Source organism: Myotis lucifugus, unplaced genomic scaffold (genome assembly GCF_000147115.1).
Source record: "Myotis lucifugus unplaced genomic scaffold, Myoluc2.0 scaffold_1718, whole genome shotgun sequence".
NCBI lineage: Eukaryota > Metazoa > Chordata > Mammalia > Chiroptera > Vespertilionidae > Myotis > Myotis lucifugus.
Window position 1 is genome coordinate 10,322 of NW_005872766.1, and position 21,006 is coordinate 31,327.

The 21,006-nt window shown below is 57.5% G+C and overlaps 2 protein-coding genes across 4 annotated transcripts in view; both read left to right on the forward strand.

Moving 5' to 3' along the window:
• Positions 1–586, forward strand: part of LOC111824483 (interleukin-4 receptor subunit alpha-like) — a 6,774-nt gene extending 6,188 nt beyond the window's left edge. The window contains exon 5 of the mRNA XM_023748714.1: positions 583–586. Coding sequence (XP_023604482.1) covers positions 583–586 — 4 coding nt within the window. The remainder of the gene's footprint in view (positions 1–582) is intronic.
• Positions 450–20,712, forward strand: LOC102423070 (interleukin-4 receptor subunit alpha-like). Of its 3 annotated transcripts, XM_014450081.2 has the most exons (7): positions 450–898; positions 4,704–4,860; positions 7,126–7,225; positions 8,991–9,069; positions 10,332–10,381; positions 11,147–11,984; positions 19,790–20,712. In XM_014450081.2, the coding sequence occupies exons 1-7, from the start codon at positions 605–607 to the stop codon at positions 20,138–20,140; spliced, it is 1,869 nt and encodes a 622-aa protein (XP_014305567.1). In that variant the 5' UTR covers positions 450–604; the 3' UTR covers positions 20,141–20,712. The 3 variants fall into 3 exon arrangements, with proteins under 3 accessions (XP_014305567.1, XP_014305566.1, XP_014305568.1); XM_014450080.2 differs by lacking the exon at positions 19,790–20,712 and having other exon boundaries at positions 471–898; positions 11,147–13,665; XM_014450082.2 differs by lacking the exons at positions 450–898; positions 4,704–4,860; positions 19,790–20,712 and adding an exon at positions 5,428–5,539 and having other exon boundaries at positions 11,147–13,648.
• Positions 20,713–21,006: the final 294 nt, after the last annotated feature.

The following is a 21,006-nucleotide window of genomic DNA, read 5'->3' on the forward strand; positions in this document are numbered from 1 at the left end:
TGAGGCTGAGTGTGTGAGTGGAGAAGTGTGTGTGGGAGGGCACCTGTTTGTTTTTGTGTTTTTTTTTTTTTACAATAAATTTTAAAGAGAGAGGAAAGAAGAGGGAGAGAGAGATAGAAACATCCATGATGAGAGAGAATCATTGATCAGCTGCCTTCTGCATGCCCCATTGGGGATCAAGCCCACAACCTGGGCATGTGCCCTGATTGGGAATCGAACCAGGTCCTCCTGGTTCATAGGTCTATGCTCAACCACCGAGCCACGCCAGCCAGGCAGAGGGCCTCTGTTTGCTGGAGTGGGAGCTTAGGCGGTGACTGGGGCAGTCCAGGCAGAGGAACTGCCACTGCAGGCCGACGCTCTATCCACTGAGCCAAAACGGCTAGGGCATGATTTGAATGCATATTATATACTTGTGATCTCACTGATATGATTGCCTAAAAAGAGCCTAAGTTTAAACACATGAATCAAAATAAAGAAAAATACGTGGTATGTAATATAGCTCACAGATTCGGCCGAAAGTGTGAAGGACGAAAGTGCAAACGCTGAGGTTTGGGTTCCGTTTTGGGCTCCCTGTGGCTCCAGGTAGAAGTGGAGCGACGCTAGAATGAGTGCTAGGATGGCAACGGTTATGCCTGTGAGTCTGCGTGGTGCCTCACAAATGTGTGCGGAGGTGGTGTTGACCGAGAACCTCAGTGGCCCGGGTTCCGAGGGCCCACAAGCCCTCACCAGGCCCCGCTTCTCCCCAGTGAAACCCAGGGCTCCCGGAAACCTCACGGTTAACGCCACCGACTCCCACACGTGGCAGCTGGCCTGGAGCGACCCGTACCCTCCCAATGGTAGTCTGCACGCCAAGCTCTTCTACCTGGTCAACATTTCAAATGAAGACGACCCCACGGAGGTGAGTGGGCACTGTGGGGGGTCTGCACCAGCTCCTGGGACTCGGGGAGCGGAGACCCCGCCCCAGGGTGGGAGACAGAGAGGAGCCCGGCTGACAGCAGCCCCGGGACCTGGAGTCCCGGCTTCTGTCCCTCCACCCCTTCCTGGTGCCCAGCGCGCAAAGAAGGGAAGTGATTTGTGGGCCCTGCTCCTCCCTGTAAAGGAGGCTCTGGGCACAGCTGGGTGTCCCAGGGGCCGGGAGAGACACTGAGATTTCAGGAACACTCTCAGATGACCGAGTCCTCACTCAGCATCGGCTCCCTCCCGACCCTGACTAGTCAAGGCAGGCGTCTCAGCGGAGCTGACCGGCTTAGTAACCCCCCCGCCACAGGAGGAGGCGCAGACACAGAGCCTCCCCCAGGACACAGTCCAGCCATAATTTTGGGCTGTCGCTGGGTCTCACTGCGGTGATGTTCATGTGACATTCGTGGTGTCTGATACTTGCCTTCCGGGCCCAGCAGAGCCTGGTTCCTTTCTAGATGAGCCATGGACGCTTGCACAGGCAGTGCGGGTCTATCAAGTAGATACTAGCGGCCCGGACGCACGGACACAAGGACGCGGGTGGGGGGGGGCCGCTATTTTAGTTGCAGGTGGGGGTCACCCTGGGCCCGGCGTCCCCCAGAACTGGGTTCCAATACCTGCCCTGCCGCTTGCCGCTGCCTGATCTCGAGCTTGCACTTACCCTCCTTGCGCCTCGTCTCCTCATCGGTGACATGGGGGTAAGAGGACCACCATAGGGCTATTGAGAGCATGGGGTGGGTGACACAGCTAAGCTCCCATGCCCAGCACAAAGGATGTTATAAACATCCTCCTCCTTTTCTCCCGACTGCCACGGCCTTGGAAACCCCGTCGTTCCCTTCCCCCCCTTCCACCCCCACCGCATGCCCAGCCTGTAACCCCTCTGCCAGAGTGTCGAGGCCCACGCTGAGCCGTGCCCCGTGTCCTGGGCCCAGGCTGGCCTCCCTCAGCGGCCAGGTGGGGGCCCAGATGTATGAAGCTCCCATGTCGGCTTCTGCTGCTGCTGCTCGTCTTCCTGGCACGTGGGAGCTGGTGATGCCGATTTCCATCTCTCAGGCGTGGTTCCTTCTTGGCCGTGGGCCAGGATGTGGGGTAGGAGCAGGAATGGGGCGCACACACTGCTCGGAGCAGGTGGGGAGAGGCGGCCGGCTTTGTCCATCAGTCCTCCCAGGTGCTGTGCCTGTTCAGGGTACAGTCTGGGGCGGGGAGGGGAGATAAGGGTCCAAAGACATTTACCCATTTGCTTATCACGGCTGGACCCAGGCCCCAGGAATCTCTCCGTCGCTCGGCCCCGCTTTCTTCCGCGTTGGCTCCCTTTTCAGGCAGGCTCTTCCCTCATGCGGCCAACGTGCCCAGGAGCAGCTCCAGGCGTAGGTCCCAAAGCTCTTCTGTCCAGGTGATTCTCAGTAAATGTCCTGGGACCAGTTCGATGCTCACTTGTCTGGCTTGGGCCATTGGCCAATCTCTGACCCATCACAGGCTGTGGGCTGGAGAGAGGGTGCTGGGCTGTGCTCTGACCAGCCCGGAGGAGTCACATGCCCACCGATGGGCTGGGAATGAGGCGGAGGGGAGGGGGGGTGGCTCCCCAAAGCAGACTGGGGACGGGAAACAGGGCCTGGCCGGGCTCTGGCGGTGGACAGAGTTGGTCATTGTCCTGGGCTGGGGCTCATGGGCACGTGGGGGCTCAGGGCTGCCCCAGGCCTCAGCAGTCAGGTCCGGCTTCTTGTTGGTGGGACAGAGGCTGCTGGGACACCCTCCCCACGTGTCACCTGGAGGCAGAGCTGGGCTTCGAGGCCAGGACTTGAACTCCAGAGCCCGAGCTCTGCCCCTCCCCAGGATCGTCCTCTCAGACGCGGTCTCCCCGACAGCGGCCTGTTTGTTAAACACCAGCTGCCACAGGCAGGCCATCCCTCGCAGGCTCCGGCTCTCGTTTCTCAGGACCCATTTCCCAGTCCCTGCTCTCCAGGGTGTCCGATTCCTGTGGTGAACCAGACCCAGCTGCTGCTTCCAGCTCAAACTTCTCCTGTTTAGAAAGAAAGGAGGACATTGTCGTCCTGTCCCAGCCCCCCTTGCTCCCCGGGAAAGCTCCGCTTCCCCCCAGTTTCTCCAGAACCTGCTGAGGTGGTGCCCCCTCGGTGTGCAGCCCCCCTCAGCTCACTTCACACAAGACATTTCCCCCGACTCGCTCCCGCCTCCAGGCCCAGCAGGAAGGGGCTGCAGCGGCCAGAGGAGGAGGGAGAGCCGCGAAGGGAGGGACCCGCAGGGAGAGGAGCCCCAGGCACAGGGTTCAGGCCACCCACTTGCCGGCAGAATTTGTCTTGAACGCAGATTTTATTTCATCTTATTTTTTAAAGTTTTTTGAAAAAGTACTATTTACATGAAGTATAAAATGCAAATGGTAGAAAAGGACTTAGGATGGAATGAGTTTCTCTTCCAACCTCAACCTCCAGTTCCTCTTCCCAAAGGTTGGCCCCGGCTCTGCCTCGGGTGAGGAGCGGGGAGGGAGGCCGCTGGAGCCGGCAGAGGCCTGAGGTGTGTCCTTGCAGAGTTTACGTCTGTGCAGGTGTGATGTTCACTTAACTCCACGTCCGCCTTCCATGCTGCACATGACGTCACCACACTCAGCTGCTTTAAACAGCACGCATCTGCTGCCCCATCGTTTCTGGGGGCCAGGAGTCTGGGCACGGCCTCGCTGGGTCCCCGGCAGCAACCACGGCGTGGCCAGGGCTGTGGTCTCGCCTGAGGCTCCCAGGGAGGTGGCTCCCAGGCTCCTGTGATGTTGGCAGCATCCGTGGGCCGTGGGTTGTTGGGCTGAGAGTCTCAGGTCCTTGCTGGCCCTTGGCAGGAGGCCACCCTCCGTTCTTCCCTCATGGCCTTCTCCCAGCCAGCCAGGGGGAGGGAGGGCGTTCGGGGAGTCGGAATGACGGTCTCACATGATGTAATCACACGCATGCGGTCCCACACACCCATCACCTTTGTACGTCCTGTGGGTGAGAAACAAGTCACAGCCCTGCCCACACTCAAGAGGAGGGACCGCACAAGGGCAAGATGCAAGGCGGGATCCTGAGGCCCTCAGAATCTCAGCCCCTGGGTGGGCAGGGCTGAGATTCGGGGCCATGTGACTGGGCTGGGTGGGCAGGGCTGAGATTTGGGGCCATGTGACTGGGCTGGTAGGCGGGGCTGAGATTGGGGCCATGTGACTGGGCTGGACCACGAGGCTCTAGAGAGCCCATGAGGGAGCGAGGGGCTCCCTGACTCTGTCTGTGCTTCGGAAAGATCATCACGCTCCCTGCGTGCCAGGCCCTGTCCTAAGCGCGTCCCTGCGTCAACCCATTTACTCCTCACAGCCACCCTGGGAGGCAGGCACTTTTATTATCCTCATTGCAGAAGAGGACATCGAGGACCAGAGAGGTTCTGTCACTAACCTAAGGTCACACAGCCCGAAAGTGACAGTAGGGACCCTTGCCCTCAACTTACAGATGAGGAAACTAACACTCAGAAAGGTTCATCAACTCGCCCCCGTCATGTCAGAGGGCTGGTCAGTGGGGGTAGGTGGGGCCGGTTTCCTGACCCCTCTCCCTCGAGTCCGGTCACAGCGATAGAGGTGCCAAACAATGCCTGAGCTGGAGGAGTGACCAAACACCAGGCTGCTGGCTCGTACTCACTGTGGGGTCAGCCACGGACGGCAGCCCGAGTGCGAGTGGTACCGCCACCCCCAGCCGTGCAGTAATGTCTTCCTTCCCCCCCAGTTCGTAGTCAGTAATGTGACCTACAGGGAGCACACCCTCCGCGTCCCAGCCAGCACCCTGAAGCCCGGGGCCCTCTACAGCGCGCGGGTGCGGGCCTGGGCTCCGAGCTACAACAGCCTGTGGAGCGAGTGGAGCCCCCGCGCCCAGTGGCTTAACGGTGAGTGTCCGTGGTGAGTGCCGAGCAGTTAGAATCCCCCCCCACCTCACGCTGTGCCCAGACACTGGCCCTGGCCGAGCATCTGGGCTTCCGTCCGAGGACGCCGCCACGGCAGGTAACAGAGGAACGACGGGCATGGCGCACTGGCCCGGGCGGGCAGGCGAGGCTGCAGTAACAGGTGCCCACGCGGTCCGAGCTTTCACACGTGGAAATGTGCTTCTTGCTGTGTAACAGTCCAACTGTGCTGGTCTGTGGGCGGTCTTCCTCCCGTGGCTCCATCTCTCAGGACAGAGATGATTGGCCTTTTGTGTCATGGACCCTTTGGCAGTCAGGGAGGCCTGAGGACCCATTCAGAATAATGTTCTTAAAGTTATAAAATAAAGCACAGAGGGTTACAGGGGAAACTAGTTTTATTGAAATGCAATTATAAAAATGTTTTAAATATACTTGTGATCTGGGAATATATGCTCTTCTATTAACACATTAGAAACAGGAGCGAGGGCAGTTCTATAAATGCTGTCATTGGAAAGCAGATGAGATAAGTGACATTTTGTGATCTGGCAGCCGCAATGTGGTAGGAGAACAGCTGTGATTTCTGTTGGCAGCTGAGTGACTGATGATGCTCTCACCGTGGTTTACTCCCTCCATTCCTAATGGGAAGAAATGCGAGGAGTTAGAAGTGAGTGAAAATAAAGATGTCATTTCTTTCCCATCCAAGTCCCTGACCTCTAACTTCTGTCTGCGACCTTGTTGGAGGTCTGTGGATCTCTAAGGGCCCTGCCATTGTCTGCATCCAACCAAAGGGGAAGGAGAGCAGGGAGACCACACCCGCTTCTTCTTTTTTTTTTTTTTTTTAAATTTCTTTATTGATTTCAGAGAGGAAGGGAGAGGGAGAGAGAGATAGAAACACCAATGATGAGAGAGAATCATTGATCGGCTGCCTCCTGCACACTCCCCACTGGGGATGGAGCCCGCAACCCAGGCATGTGCCCTTGGCCGGAATTGAACCCTTCAGTCCACAGGCTGACGCTCTATCCACTGAGCCAACCCGGCTAGGGCCACACCTGCTTCTTAAAAACCTTAGCCTGGCCTGGCTGGTTGAACATTGTACCGTGCACCGGGAGGTCACTGGTTCGATTCCTGGCCTGGGCACGAGCCCGGGTTGCGGGCTCAATCCCCACTGGCGGGGGGCATGCAGGAGGTGGCCAATTGATCAATGTTTCTCTCTCATCAATGTTTCTGTCTCTCTTTTTCTCTCCCTTCCTCTCCTTCTAAAATCAATATAAAAAAAATATATATATTTAAAAAAAGCCTTAGCCTGAAGTGACACATCACTCCTTTTCACGTTTTATTGGTGAAACTGGCCACATGACCACACATAGCTGCAAGGGATTCTGGGAAATGTAGCCCTCGCTTGTAGCTGCATCCCCAAAACAACTCTTTGCAACTTTATCACATGGCTTTTGCAATAGAAGTGTTGAATTTTCTCACATAAAATGAATTATCTTACATGTGGACCTTCCCAGGTTCATACAGCAGCTCAGGGAACAGAACAGACAGAAATCCTGTCCTTCTGGAACTGACACTCGGGGGAGGGGGGACAGAAAATAAACATACAGAAAAGAGGAAATCAGATCGATCTAGACCCAGAGGGCAGTCGGTCTCTGGGAAAGGGGACGGAGTGATGAGAGGGGCAACGGTAGAGAGGGCTTGGGGGGCGGGGGTTTGGAGCTGGCGAGGGTGAAGGGGACGAGGAGAAGGAGCCGCTGTGCGAAGGTGATAACAGCTGGGGGCCTGCAGGCACTGCTCTGAGTGCGGTGGGTAGTGAGTCGGTGACCCTCACAGCTCCCCGTGAGATGAGCACTGTTGTTAACCCCATTGTACCGGTGAGGAAACCGAGCCACCGAGAGTGTGAGGGACGTGTCCTGGCCACCAGTGAGGACACGACAGAGCCAGGCTTTGAACTCAGGTCTTCCAGGGCCAGAGTCACTACCCTTGACCTCTGTGCTTCAGGAAGAGCAGCAAGTGCAAGATCCTGAGCTGGCACTGAGCGTGGAGCAGCAGGGGGCAGCCAGGGGGCCAGTGTGGCGAGGGCTCAGGGTGCAAGGGGAGGGCAGCAGGGGCTGAGGCGGGAGGGCTGGGGGGTGGCCCAGTCATGCGGGGTCTGGGACACACTGTCCTGCAGCTCCGGTCTCCAGCCCTGGGAAATGGAGACCAGGCTGTACTTAGCGCAATGCGGGCTCACGGCTTCCCTTCCACCTCCAGACTACGAGTGGCCCTGGGAGCAGCACCTCCCACTTGCCGTCGGCATCTCCTGCATCATCATCATGGTCGTCTGCCTGTCCTGCTACTTCAGCATCCTCAAGTGAGTCCTGGGCCGGCCCCCTGGGTGGGAGTGGGCAGGAGTCCCTCCGCTCATCTGTCAGCTTCAGTCCTCCTTGAACCATAAATGTTTATGGAGCAGCTACTGCGTGCGAGGCACTGAGGCAACAGCTGAAACAAAACCCGCAGAACTCTGTGCTCCTTGTGGGAGACACTGTCAGGTCTGCAAACAGCCACGGCGCTTTCCACAGCAGCCCAGGCGCCGAGGGAACAAACCGGGCGCAGGGCACAGGTGTCCCGGGCGCTGTGTCCGGTGGGAGGAGGGATATTTGAGCTGAGGCCTGACTGGGGGAAGGAGCTGGCCAGGGTGGGGCTGGGAAGGGCCTTCCCTTGGGAAAGGGAGGCGGATCCTGCCCGGGGTATGGTCCAGGCAGTTGGGGGCAGGTGACCATAGACTGAGGAATTCTAGCCGATTGCCCTGACAGGGTCGGGAGATCTGGGCTCGGGTTCTGGCCCTGGCGCTGGTAGCTGTGTGACTGGCTCCTCCCTTGTAGGCTGAGAGAGGGAAAACGTATTTCGTCAGTCCTAAGAGTCTAAGAGAGTCTTGGACCACAGTGCGCTGTTAGGTAGAAGGAGCTTAGTTTCCAGTGAGTGTGAGCCCTAGGAAACATGGTGTCTCAGAGCCTCAGTCCTCCCATCTCTGAAATGGGACTAATGAGTCTTACCTCACTATGTGAGGATCAGTGATGGCCGAGGATTGACGGAGCGAGTGTCCCGCCCTCTGCTGGGCACACAGCAGGTGTGCAGGGGCTGCAAGCTTTCCTCTCCGTGTCTTGTCACCGACACCTCCTAGTCACTGTGGGCTGGTCTTTCCCCTTCTCTGGGCCTCACTTTCCCCATCGCCTGTCCTCCCAGCCCCACTCACTGTGTCCAGCACTCCAGCCTTCTTGCTGTTCTTTGAACGCACCAGGCAAGTTCCCTCCAAACCTTTGCACTACCTGGAAAGCCCTTTCCCCTGGCATCGCCATGACTCGCCCCTCTTCCACCTTCAGTCACCACTCAGAGGCCACCTCCTCAGGGAGGCCTTCCTGGATCACTCCCTCCATTCCTCTCTATTCCTTTATCTTCTTTATTTTCTCTCATGGTACTTGCTGCCATAATTAATGTCCTATAGTTATTTCTGTCTGTCTCCTATTCTAGAAGATCAGCTACGTGAGGGCTGGGCTTTTGTCTGTCATGTTCACTGTTGTGTCCCCGAGGCCTGGCACAGTGAGTGGTACATAGTAGGTGCTCAGTACGGCATGTTGACTGACTGAGTGGAGTCAGTGGAGGCTGATCCAGGGGCAATCTGAGGGCCTTCCCTCAGAGCTGACACTCCATGGCTCCAGGCCGACCAGGGGAGGGAAGGAACCTATTTCTCCCAGGGTCTCCTCGGCTTCTCAGGCCTCCCTGGCCTCCCGTGGCCTGACTCTGAGCTGCTCCCTGGGGGACTGCTGATGGGCACACCCCGAATTCTCTGCAGCTTGAGTCTTTCCTTCTTCCCTGGGCTTGTTCCCACTGAGGACAGAGGCAGCTAGTCGGGAGCAGAACGCTGGGGCACGAACCGGCTCTTCTGCTGCCAGCTGTCCCTTCAGCCCTGTGAGCCTCAGTGTGCTCATCTGTGAATGGGGTTGGCAGTAGGACCTGTTCCATGGGCTTAGGGTGAGACATCCCAAACCAATCAACCTGGTCCTGACCCCTAGGAAGTACTGGCCATGTGATCATTTTTATGGGAGGAGAGACCAATGTGTTTTCCTCTCCTTTTTCAGGATTAAGAAGGAATGGTGGGACCACATCCCCAGCCCAGCCCACAGCTCCCTCATGGCTGTTGTCATCCAGGAGCCTCAGGTAGGAGAGGGCTGGTCCGGACGCTGTGGATGCTCCTATCGGGAGCTGGGATTCAGGTGTCTGGGATGTTAGATACGCACTGGCTTTTGGATTTGCACCTGAGCCGTCAGGAAGGTCTCAGCGCTGGTCGGTTCTGCAGCCCAGTGTGGTCATCGGGGGCCCAGAGGCTGCCCCCTCCCCTCGGCTTTCAGAGCCACCTTTTCAGCCTTGGGTGGGTTCCCTCCCTTGGGAGGAGATGGCCCCTGAGGTCACCTGCATGTCACCCCCTGGGGAGGTACCTGTACCAGGGCAGGAGGCCAAGAGGCCAGGGCGAGGGGGACACGGCTCCTGTGTGTTCCTCTTACGAGCAGGAAACTGCGCCAAAGCGCCAGCAAATCTCCTCCTTTCTCATTGGCCTGAGTTGCATCACATGCTCTTTCCTAAGCCTTCACCTGCAAGGAGTGGGGATACCGTGGGCCAGCCGGGTGGCCAGCCTGAGCGATGGCCACGTGTGGTTTCTCTGAGCTCATCGGGGTTCTCTAGGAAGGAGGCAGGGGGTGCAGGGCCTTCAGGTCTCCAGCGACCCTCAGGCAGGCTCTGGAGTCGGTGGTGCTGACTTTGAACCGCGGCTCTGCCACTCACCCGCCGAGTGGACTGGGTGTGAGCGAGTGGCTTAACCTCTCCGAGCCTCGGTTTTCTCGTGTGGGTTGTCGTCGTGTTTATATAACGGTTGGAATTCACAGAGACAGTACATGTAAAGTGTATCACAGGGCCCTGCACAGAGTTAGCGTCGTCCATGTATCAGTCAGCTTTTGCTGGGTAGCGAATTATCCCGAAACTTATCTGGGCCTGGCAGGGCAGCTCTCTGGGCTGGCTCGCCCCCAGCAGCTTCACGCACAGGTGCGGCAGTTGTCTGACTCTCGCCTGCGCAATGGAGTGACTCAGCCGGGCGTCTCATCCTCCCGCAGGCTGGGCCGTTGGCACAGTGTCACTGATACCACTTTCTGTTGACCAAAGCAAGTCCCAGGGCCAGGCCAGATCCAAGGGGTGGAGGAGCTGCAGGTGACAGTGGCCATTTTTGCCTTCAGCCACAGCAACTTAATCTTAGGGCGGCCTCACTCATTCCCAGGGACCGAGGCTCCGGGAGCGGCAGTGGCCCGGTCTGACCTCCGACCCCGGTGACGTCAGGGCCTACAGTCCTCCCACGGCGAACACGGAGCTCGCTGTGGCCAGGCTGGCGGGAGGCCTCTCCGCCCTGTTCATTGGCTGTCTCTCTGTTTCAGGTGCCACTGCCGGGGAAGAGGTCCGGGGGCCAGGAACCAGCCAAGTGCCCGTATGTAGATGAACTTCGGTCATGGCCTGTGTGGATTTGGAAGAGGGGGGATTGGCGTGGTGGGCCCCATCTTGAGAGTGGGGTCCCTCGCCCCCCCATGTCTGCCTTCTCTTCCTTGGCATTCAGCACTGTTCCTTCGAGGCGTAGCAGGAGGAGGAGTGGTCTGGAAAGGTGGCTGCTGGCTGGGCCCCTGAATTTCCCTGGGTGGGTCAGGCATGTGCTGAGCCCCTTGGGGTGCACTCTGGCCTGAGCAAGGCTGTAGAGCCAAGTACCTGTGCCCGTTGTTAAAGTGCTGACGTAACTGCGTACTGGTTGGCAAGCACCACTATCCCAAACCCTGAGGATGCCACCATCACATTAGCCTCCTAGCGCCCCCTCAGGGCCTCTGGCCTCCCACAGGGCAGTAGCTAAAGTTTAGACCTGGCACAGCTGGGAGCTGGGAGCCCTGGACCTGCAGCCATCCTAAGTGGGCATTCCTTATGCTGTGTGTTTTAAATTCTATCATCCCGACAAAGACTTTGATTTATTCAATAGTCTGAGCTTGTAGTGGGTCCCAGGTTATGTGCTGAGCTCCAGACATCCCAAAGGCAGACAGGAGCTCCCAGGGCAGGCGTGGGGGAGACTGAGAGGCAGTGATTGTAAAGCCAGGAGGCACGTCTGCAATAGGTAGGCATCAGTCCAGGGTGGCTTCCAGCTGGGTTTTGAGGGATGAATAGGAGTTTTTAAGTGGAGACACTGAGCCCTGACCACACTTTGCTCTTGCAGGTACTGGAAGACGTGTCTGACGAAGCTCCTGCCCTGCTTACTGGAGCCTGGCGTGGAGAGGGGTGACGGTTCCTCCCAGGCGGCCAGGAGCGGGCCTGTCCAGGGCCCTGGGAAACCAGCCTGGCGCCCCGTGGAGGTCAGCAGCGCGGTCCTCTGCCCGGAGAGCATCAGCGTGGTGAAGTGCGTGGAGCTGCTCGAGGCCCCGGTGCAGAGTGAGGAGGAGGAGCCGGTGGAGGAAGATGGAGGGAGCTTCTGCCCCTCGCCTGAGAGCAGCGGGGGCGGCTTCCAGGAGGGCAGGGCGGGCATCGCGGCCCGGCTGACGGAGAGCCTGCTCCTGGACCTCCTTGGGGGCGCGGAGGGGGGCTTTTGCCCGCCAGGCTCGGGGGAGCCCTGCCTTCTTCCTCCGTCAGCAGGTGTGAGTGCTCAGATGCCTTGGGCTGAGTTACCAGGTGAGGCGCCTCAGGAGGCCTCACTGCGGGGCAGTGGGCAGCCTTTTGACCCAGAGCTGCTCCCAGCCACTCGGACGCAGAGCCCAGCCTGTCCGGCTGTCGCAGAGCTGCCCGCAGCCACCATCACCGACAACCCCGCGTACCGCAGCTTCAGCAGCTTGCTGCGCCCGCCCTCGGGTCCTGGAGAGCTGGACTCAGACCCACAGCTGGCCGAACGCCGGGAGGACGGGGACCCCAACGTCCTCTCTGCTCCCTGGGGCTCTGAGCCACCCGTTGCGCTCCAACCTGAGCCGGAAACCTGGGAGCAGGGCCTGCGGTGGAGCGTCCTCCAGCACAGGGCGGCCGCCCCCGCCTCGGCGCCCGGGGACTACCGGCAGTTCGCGCAGGCGGTGAGGCAGGGCTGTGCCCAGGGCGGCGAGGCGGGCGGCCCTTCCGGAGAAGCCGGGTACAAGGCCCTCTCTAGCCTGCTGGCCAGCGGTGCCGTGTGCCCAGCGCCACCTGGGGTGGAGGCCAGCAGTGGGGAGGGGGGCTACAGGCCCTTCCAGGGCCTCACTTCTGGCAGCCCTGGGGTGCCTGCCCCTGTCCCCCTGTTCACCTTTGGGCTGGACATGGGACCACCTCCCAGCCCTCAGAACTCGCTCCTCCCCAGCGGCTTCCCGGAGTGCCCGGGTCTGGAGCCAGTGGTGTGGGGAGAGGACAGCCAGAAGCGCCCGCTCGCCCTGGAGCAGGCCACGGCCCCCCTCGGGGACGACCTGGGCAGCTGCATCGTCTACTCGGCCCTCACCTGCCACCTGTGCGGCCACCTGAAGCAGTGTCACGGCCAGGAGGAGCGAGGTGAGGCCCACGGCGTGGCCCCCCGCTGCTGTGGCTGTCGCTGTGGAGGCAGCTCCGAGCCCCTGGGGCGCCCCCTGCCAGGCGGGGTTCTGCTGGAGGCCAGCCTCCCTCCGGCCTCCCTGGCACCCTTGGGTGTCTCAGAGGAGGGCAAGGCCCCCCTGTTCTTCCAGCCAGGCCCCAGCCATGCTCAGAGCTCAAGCCAGACCCCCCAAATGGTGGCCATGCTCTCCACGGGGCCCACAGGCATGAGTGCGTCCTAGGTGTGCGCCCCGTTGCTGTGTGTGCCTCGGCCCTGCCTGTGAAACACCCCCACCGCCCCCCGGAGGGGAGCCAGGCTGGCGTGGCTGAGACTCAGAGAAGCCCATGTGAAGTGAGGCTGTCAGACCCCGGGCCACAGAGGCTGGACCCTGTCCTCAACACTGACGGAGGGAGGTGTGGGCCGCGGGCCAGGAGGTGCGGGAGTGGGGAGCCACCTGCAGGCCCTGGAGGCTCCGGGCACCTGGGCTGTGAGCGAGCTGTTGGCCTCTTGATCAGTCCACGCTTCTCCGCGCACTGCCCCTGTCACGCCGCCCAAGGCCTGCTTGTCCACCTGGTCACTCGGTTGCCCATGTCTTGCCCGGCCCCGGGACTAGCTGCTGCCATGTCACTGGACTGGACGCTGAGCCTAGGAACTAACCCAGCAACGGGGACGCATTGGGAGCTTTGGGGGACGGATGGGAAATCCGGGTCCCGGAGGCGTGGTGATCAGCCCAGAGGTGCCATCCATTCAACAGCTCCATTAGGTGAACAGGAGCAGGATCTGGGCTGTGGAGGGCGCTTAGCCAAGCAGGGGTACCAGAAGCACACGAAAAACGGTGATTACCACGCAGTGACAGTTTGCTGGGGGCCCTGGTAGGTGTGGGATCCCCAGAATAAACACACCCAGCTACCTTGGGCCGGTCTGTGCCTCGCAGACACCGTGGCTGGCAGCCACAGAGACCAGAGGGAGAGCTTCGCCCTGAGATCCGGCTGAGCGGGGCGTTCCAGACGCCGACACCAGGCACCTTTTGCCTGCACGCTGGCCCGGACTGCACGCTGAGTAATGTGTGTGTGTGTGTTTGTGTGCGTCCCAAAGATTGTTGAAACCTAATATTTGTATTTGCTGAGGAGGCTGGAATGGGAGGGGGTGGAGTTTTATATAAGTAAAGGTTCTTTATCTCTTTTTTTACTTATGAAACAAGCCTACTGCCATTGTGAGTACTTTATCTTTATTAACTCATTGACTCCACACAGGGACTCAAGTGCAATGAGTTGATTTAGAGGGGATCCCAGGAAGCCCTGCTTGGGGAGCGGGCAGTGAGGCAGGGAAGGCAGGAGGCAGCAGAGGTGTGTTATCAAACAGCGCCAGCAACTGCTGCCTGATCCTGCCAGCAGCTTTGGGAAGCCATGCACCGTGTATGCCTGGAGGTGTCCCTGCAAAGTGGGGGTGAGGGGCTGGGGTGTTCGTCCACCCACTCCCCTCTGTCACTGGTGGAGGGCCACTGGCAGGGGCACTGGCAGCAGCTGGCACGCTTTGCCAAGGTACACAGCGAGTTGGTAGCAGGCCCATAGCTGACCCCAGGCATGTCTCACCATGGCTCTCTAGGTGATTGTTCTGGACATCCAGTAGGTGGTGTGGTGGAGCGGGCCTCAGCCGGGCAGGCAGGGGATCGTAAGCTCCTAGGTCTGTGTTACTCTGTGTCTTTTTCAAAATGAGAGGCTTGGCTGTTTAAGGTTCCTTCCCGCTCTGGCATTCTACAGAGTGCACTAGAGGTGACGGGGAGCTCACTACCTTACATGCAGCCTGATGTTTGTTAAAAGCGTCTCCTTGGTTCTTTGTTTTTTTAAAGTGTCTCCTTTGTGCTAAGCCCAAAACTCTCTCTTTAGCTGCTGGAGTCAAAACACACACACACACACACACACACATCAAAACACGTCAAAACACACACACACATGCACACACTCACGGTTTGCAGGTGGGGAAACTTAGCTCCAGAGAGGAAAAGGGATTTGCTAAGGTCAACAGTGAATGGCAGAGCCTGAACTAGGCCTCTGGACTTTTGCCTTCAGGAGCCTTCATAACAAAATATAATAATTAAAAAAAAGAGCCGTTTAGTGCCAAGCAACATGCCAAGTGCTGTAAACCCACTGTGTCAGCTCTAGTAGCAGGTCCAGCCATCCCAGTTTTACAGTTGAGGAAGCAGGCCCAGAGAGGTTGAGGTTTGGCCTAGGGTCACACAGTGAACGAGGAAGTCCTGGAGCCAGGTCTGGCTGCAGAGCTCCAGCCCCAGGGGATGCCATCTCATGTACAGCATGGCACCTATTCAAATGTCAGCTCTAGTCCACTGTGTCCGAGCATCAGAAAACCCAATTTAAAAATTAAGCAGCAAACGAGGAAATACATTTGTGTGAGTGGTGGAGGGGCAGTAGGGTTGGAGTGCAACAGAATGGAGGCAGGAGTCACTGTTCTCTCCTCAGGATCTTATAAGAAAGAGACCCAGGTTGTCAGCTGAGGCTGATGTGACAGAAATGACTGGGCTTGGGGAGGCTGGGATGGAGAATTAGATATTGAGACACCTCCCATCTCTTCCCTGCATTTAAACCCACCCTCCCAGGCCCAAGGAAGCTGGAGAAAGGCCACTGTTCTTGCTCCCCCAACCCCCTTCTCCAGCTTAGCACGGGAAGGAGGAAGCAGAGCAGAAAGCAGGTAGCAGGAAAGCCCACACCCCACCCATATTCACTGAGCACCTATTATGCCAGCTACTGTGCTGGGTGCTGAGGAAACAGTGAGATGAGGTTGCTTCTCTCCTGGATCTTACAGTCTGTTGGGGAGACAGACATGAAACAGACAAAAGGGAAAATTGCAAACACCAATGGGTGCTGTGAACCCTAAGAAAGACTAAGAAGGGCTCCTGGTGGCTAACTGGGCTCAAAAAAAAAACACCCCAAAAAACATGACACAGACCCTAGCAGCAATAGCCATGCACAGATCTCTCATGCAAACTGCACCTCAGGGAGAAGCCTGCACTGAACTGTCTGTCTGCACAGTGTTTCTGCCATCTGAGCCAGCCCTTATAAAGGAATTCTTGGAATCCTATTTCAACCAATAAGACTCAGGTTTTCCCTCATCCAATTGGAGCTGTGCAGCTCCAACCAACCAGAGTGGCTCTATCCTGACCAATCAGGACAGTGCCTTTTGGACCAATCAGATTGTGAGGATTTGGAGTCCTCATTTACATGTGGATAGACCAATCAGGGATCAAGGGCAGGGACTCCTGTCCATATAAACCAGCTACCCTCCGGCTCTGAGAAGGCACTTTTCCTTCCCACTGAAGACTGAGTCTCCCTGGCTCAGCTGAAACAGTGAAGCTGTCTCTCTGGAACAAAGGAGCATCAAGGAGCAGAGCATCTGGGAGCAGAGCTGTCGGCCAGAGAGGGGCCTGGCTCCAGGGCTGCCGTCCAGCCATGCTGTTCCACAGCCGTGCTGAACCATAACTGAGCTGTTTTACTCTGAAAAGTCTCCTTCTTCACCACACCCCAACTTGGGGATTCCTGTTGCTGTTAAATTGGTGCCGACAACCATCAGTTGACAGTGCTCTGAAGAAAACAGGGTCTGGGACGGGGGGAGCTAAAGGGAGGTCTTTAGGAGCCGTGCTCAATAGCACAGAAAGACCAGCCACAGCAGTGAACCAGGACAGTGGTGGGAGGAAGGCCAGCACAATGGGGGATGGAGTGAGGAATTTATATTTGGCTTAAATGAACATTAGCCCCACCCCCTGAGAAACATGGCCCCATAGACACCTGTCTCTCTTTAATCTCCCCAATCTCCCAAAAGGTAACCTGCCCACAAGCAGGAGCCAATGAGAGGACACGGAGCCCCTGGAAGTCCTCCAGTAGGGCTCCCTCTCACCTTGTGGAAGGGGAGGACTGAGGTTCCCCCTGACAGCAGCGCTGGTTAACATCCTCATTGCTGGTACTCTCGCCCAGGAATAAAGGCACTCCCACCAGGAGTGAGGTGATTTGCACAGAGGAGTGGCTGGCTGCCAGGGCCTTTCTTGGAATTTCCTTGACAAAATACTTTTTCAAATCCCCTTAAAATCTGGTCCTTGGCCTCCCAAGCCCTGGTCTCCAAATTAGGCAGGACACCCCGAGGCTCTTTGGGGCGTAAAGCCCTAGACCCCTTCACTGCTTTCTATGTCCCCTTTATCCTGCCTGCGCCTTTGTTTTCTCATTGGGAAACAGAAAGTGTTAGGGGCAGAAACGGAATAGTGGGGACTAGCTATAGTTATAAGAAATATCAACCATGCTCTGTTAGCCATGATTGTTCTGTTCTGACCAGAGAAAGCACATTCTGACCTGGCTGAGAGTTGTACGCCCTGGAACATGGGCGCTAACATCAGAATGCAGCCCATCCTGCTTTTCTGAGAACTGCCTGTCATGGAAAGATTAGACAGTCTAGTCCCAGAGGCGCCAAAGATACCTGTTCTCTTAGCCACCCCCGCCGCTGCCGTCCCACATTGCCTGTACCCTGGAACCACTGCAGCCTGCCACTGTCCCATGCCTGTCCTTCCTACTTGCCCACATCATCTTTGTCTCTCTACCCCAGTGGTTCTCAACCTTGGCTGCACATTAGAATCACCTGGGAATTTTTTTTAAAATCCTGATTTCTGGGCCTCATCCTCCGGAAATTCTGTTTCTTTGTTATGGGGTGGGGCCACAACATTAGTAACAAAGAAACAGAATTTCCGGAGGATGAGGCCCAAAAATCATTTTTTAAAAATTCCTCCGGGGTTATTCTAATGTGCAGCCGAGACTGGGACCCCCCCCCCAAAAAAAGTAGAAAGTGGATGGGGGTGGGTGCAGAGGCAGATTTTCTGTGGTGTGACCTGCTTGCTCTCCCCTCCCGGCCTCCAAGGGACTGAAATAAACGCTCCTACATGATTTCACCCCCATCCTCTGCTGAATTTGGCTCAGGTAGTGACAGGCAGCCCCGGACCCACTGGTTGTCCGGTTACAAAAGGATACTAAAACCTGGGAGTTTTCCTGGAGCTAGTCTCCACATAATCGTCTTCACCATGTCTTGGATTTAGTCCAGCCTGGCCGGGGCACAGGTGACAAGAATTAAAGGTACAAACAGCTTAGAAATCTAGAATTCTCAGCCCTGGCCACTGCTCAGGTTTCTTCAGAACTTCCCTGCGAGTCTCCTGGGGCTCCTGCTGCCGTTGGTTAAGCCTGACAGGGGAGCCCTAGCTTCTGCCCCCCCACCCCCATCCAAGCTCTCTGGCTTATGCCTGCCCTTCCTGGGTCAGGACTGCCCCACACCAGGCCTGGGATTCACTCCTTCATTCAAATATTACTCCCTGGCAGGCAATTGTTAAACCAAAAATACATTTCTCAAGTTATGAGCATGGATCAAAGTTTTATTTTAAAGTTACAGGAAGAAAATCAGAAAAAAAAAGAGAGAACTCAGGTTCCATGAACGACCTTAGGAAGCCGTCTTACAGCAAGACAGCGGAGTGTGGGGACAGCGCTGTCCAACAGACCTTTCTACGGTGGGAAAAGGTCCCACACAGAGGCCTCGCCACGTTGGGCGAGGAGGCATTGGGACTGTGGCTGTGTGGCTGAGGAAGTGATTTTTAAATGTATTGTATTAACCTGTACATTGAAACAGCCCCCTGTGGCTGGCGGGACCAGTACTGGACAGAGCAGGGCTGGTAGGTCATTTTAGTCCGCGTACAACTCAGCTGTCTCAGCCTGGAGGGGAGGCACTGACCCGGAGAGACGGAGGGAGAGAAGAGGGACAGCGACCGCACCAAATGGGACTCAGGAGGCACGAGGGCGGGGTCAGAGGATAGGGTGCGCCCAGCTCACGCCCTCCCCCGTCCCCCCCACCCCCCCACCCCAGCTGGAAGTAGGCGGTGGGTGTGGCCCCAGCCATGCTTGGCTGCGGAGTTTCCCAGCGCCCCCTGGAGGCGGGACCGGGGATGGCGCGGCCCAGGGGGGCTGGGCGTGGCCGGGGTGTGGGTAGCGGACCCGGAGGAAGGCCTTGGCTGACCCCAGGGGGCCTCCAGAGCCGTTGATTTCGGGGTCCCGTGCCTTCGCTCTGCACACTTAATTTTACAGGATTTTCCCTGGGTGGTGGGTGCATCTGCTCTTTTTCTTTAAACAAAGAACCTACTTGTTGCTTCCTTTCTGGTTACTGAAGTGGCACGTGCCAGCCTTCTCGATTCAGAGAAAACCTGAAGGTATAAATAGGAAAGTGAAAGCCACCGGAAATCCCCGCCCCCGCCCGGCACCTGGCGGCTTGTGGGCGTCACAAATGACTGTTTTTGGAGACGTATCTATTTAGCTTCCTGTTGAATACATTTTCTGATATTATTTTCCTACAAAAGTTATTAATTTAAAAAGACACCAAGGGTTTTTTGAGCCCCCGCGGCAAGGGAGGCATGACCTCACCGGCCGCTCACAGCAGCGGAGGCCGCGGGTGGGACTTGCCCGTGATGCACCCTGACTCCTTCCCGCCCCTCCCCCCATGGTCCTACACCCCCTTTTTCAGATGAGAACAGACACTGAGAGCAGAGAAGCAAGGCTCTGCCTCGTCCTGCCTCTGAACCCGCCTTTGCCCGCGGAGCGGTGTGACCATGGGCAGGTGGTGACCGCTCTGGCCTCAGTTTCTCCCCATCGCACGCAGATAAGAGAAGTCCCTGCAGCACAGTGGGGGGTGAGGACAGATGCCACGCGGGGCGAAGGCCAGGCGGTGCCCGTGCTCTGGTGATTAACCGGCCTGAGGCACCTGACTGCAGCAGGACCTGCCAGGCCCCCTCAGAACCCCACCCTTTCCCACCGCATCTGTGGGCAGCTGGCCAGGGAGAGAGGCGGGCTTGGCGGGCTTGGCTGGAGGCCAGCTCCTGGGCCCCTGCTGCCCTCTAGTGGCCCACGCTGGCCCCAGTGGTTCCAGTAGCTCCAGGTCCAGGTCCAGTCCCAGGCTGGTGCCAAGCCCAGAAAACTAGTCCTGGGAGATCCCCCGCCCCCTCCAGCACCTGGTGAAAGGGCTTAGCTGACATACATTGGGAACTCCCTGTGCTCCAAGGACCGGCTGTGTGAGGGGGGGCCCGTCATGGAACCTCTCTGTGCTTGCTTCCTCATCTGTAAAACAGGAATATAATAGTGCCGACATGGTTAGAATTAAACATGTTAATACACGTAAGGCTCGCGATAGCGCCTGTCCAAGTGTTCGCTGGCCTTCTTCTCATTCTACTGAGTTGGTCTGTGGGTGTTGTGGATCCGAGGGCATAAAACATAAAGGAAGTGACATTCTACAGTTCACGTTACTTTATTGCAGAAAGGACAGGCTGGAGCGATGGAAACCCCAGACAAGTGGTCCCGAGGCATCATCCCACCAACCCGTGTTTGTGTCTGTCCACGTGACTCCCAGACCTCATCTGTGTGCAGAGCCAGTGACTGTGCGTGCACAGAGGTTCTGTCCTGCATTTCTCACCACTTGGCCACATGCATTATCTACACCCCCCCTCCCCCCCCCAACCCCCGTTTTCCTCTCGCCCCTCAGGATCTTGGAGGATCTTGCCCAGACTCTGCTGTCCTCCTTACAGACAGGTGGCCGAGCTTCCCACAGGTCTTTCCAGAGAACGAGACAAGAGAGGTCCAGAGAGAGAGACTGAAGCCAGACTTCTGATCCTGGCTGCAGGCTGATACCCGACTCCAGCCACAGAATGGCCTCTGACTCAAGCCATAGACTGATTCGTGACCCACACTGTGGACTTATTTGTGATCGTGGCTGTAGATTGGCCCAGGCACAGGCTGACCCCTAGCCCTGGCCACAGACTAATCTTTGACCCCAGTCGTAGGCCGATCTCTGAGTCTGGCCACCGGCGCCCTCACTGACACCCCACCCCATCCAGGAACTGGCATTTCCTGATTTGCAGCTGGTAAACTCAGCTTGAGCTGGTCAGCATATCTGGTCTGTCTGTCCTGCCTCTCTACCATGGGACCACAGGGCAAGCGGGCAGTTCTCTTTTTTAAGCGAAGAGAGCAGCGTTAGAAGGCCCCTCTGCAAACTTCCTTCTGCCCTGGATGGGAGGTCTGGTGCTCTGGCAGCCGTCTTGTGACCATGAGGGGAAGCGTGTGGGGATGAGAGACAGTGCTCCGAACCTGGCCCGGGGGGAGCAGAAAAGAGCCTGCGTCCCTGATCGCTTCATCACGCGATCAAACCAACCTTGGGATTCTTAAATAAACCATGAACCTGCTTTTTTGTTTTGTTTTGTCGAAACCACTGTGGTGGTGCTCTTGGAGCCATAAAGCAACCTTAAAGATTGTGGCTGGTGGAATAACGGGGCCTCCAAAGATATGCCGGTCCCAATCCCCGGAAGCTGTGAACACGGGGAATCAAGATTGCTAATCAGCTGACCTGGAGAGGTTATCTGGACGGGCCCCATGCAATCACGAGGGTGCTTATAAGAAAGAGGGAGGCAGGAGAGTTTGCATCCGAGAGAGACTGCAAATGCTATGCTGCTGCCTGGGAAGACGGGAGACAAGCACGAG

Excerpts from the sequence above, each read along its gene's own strand:
- LOC102423070 (XM_014450080.2), top strand. The coding sequence starts at position 605 with ATGAGTGCTAGGATGGCAACGGTTATGCCTGTGAGTCTGCGTGGTGCC. Across the intron at positions 4,861-7,125 it reads CCGCGCCCAGTGGCTTAACG|ACTACGAGTGGCCCTGGGAG; the intron begins GTGAGTGTCCGT and ends TTCCACCTCCAG. Across the intron at positions 7,226-8,990 it reads TGCTACTTCAGCATCCTCAA|GATTAAGAAGGAATGGTGGG; the intron begins GTGAGTCCTGGG and ends CTCCTTTTTCAG.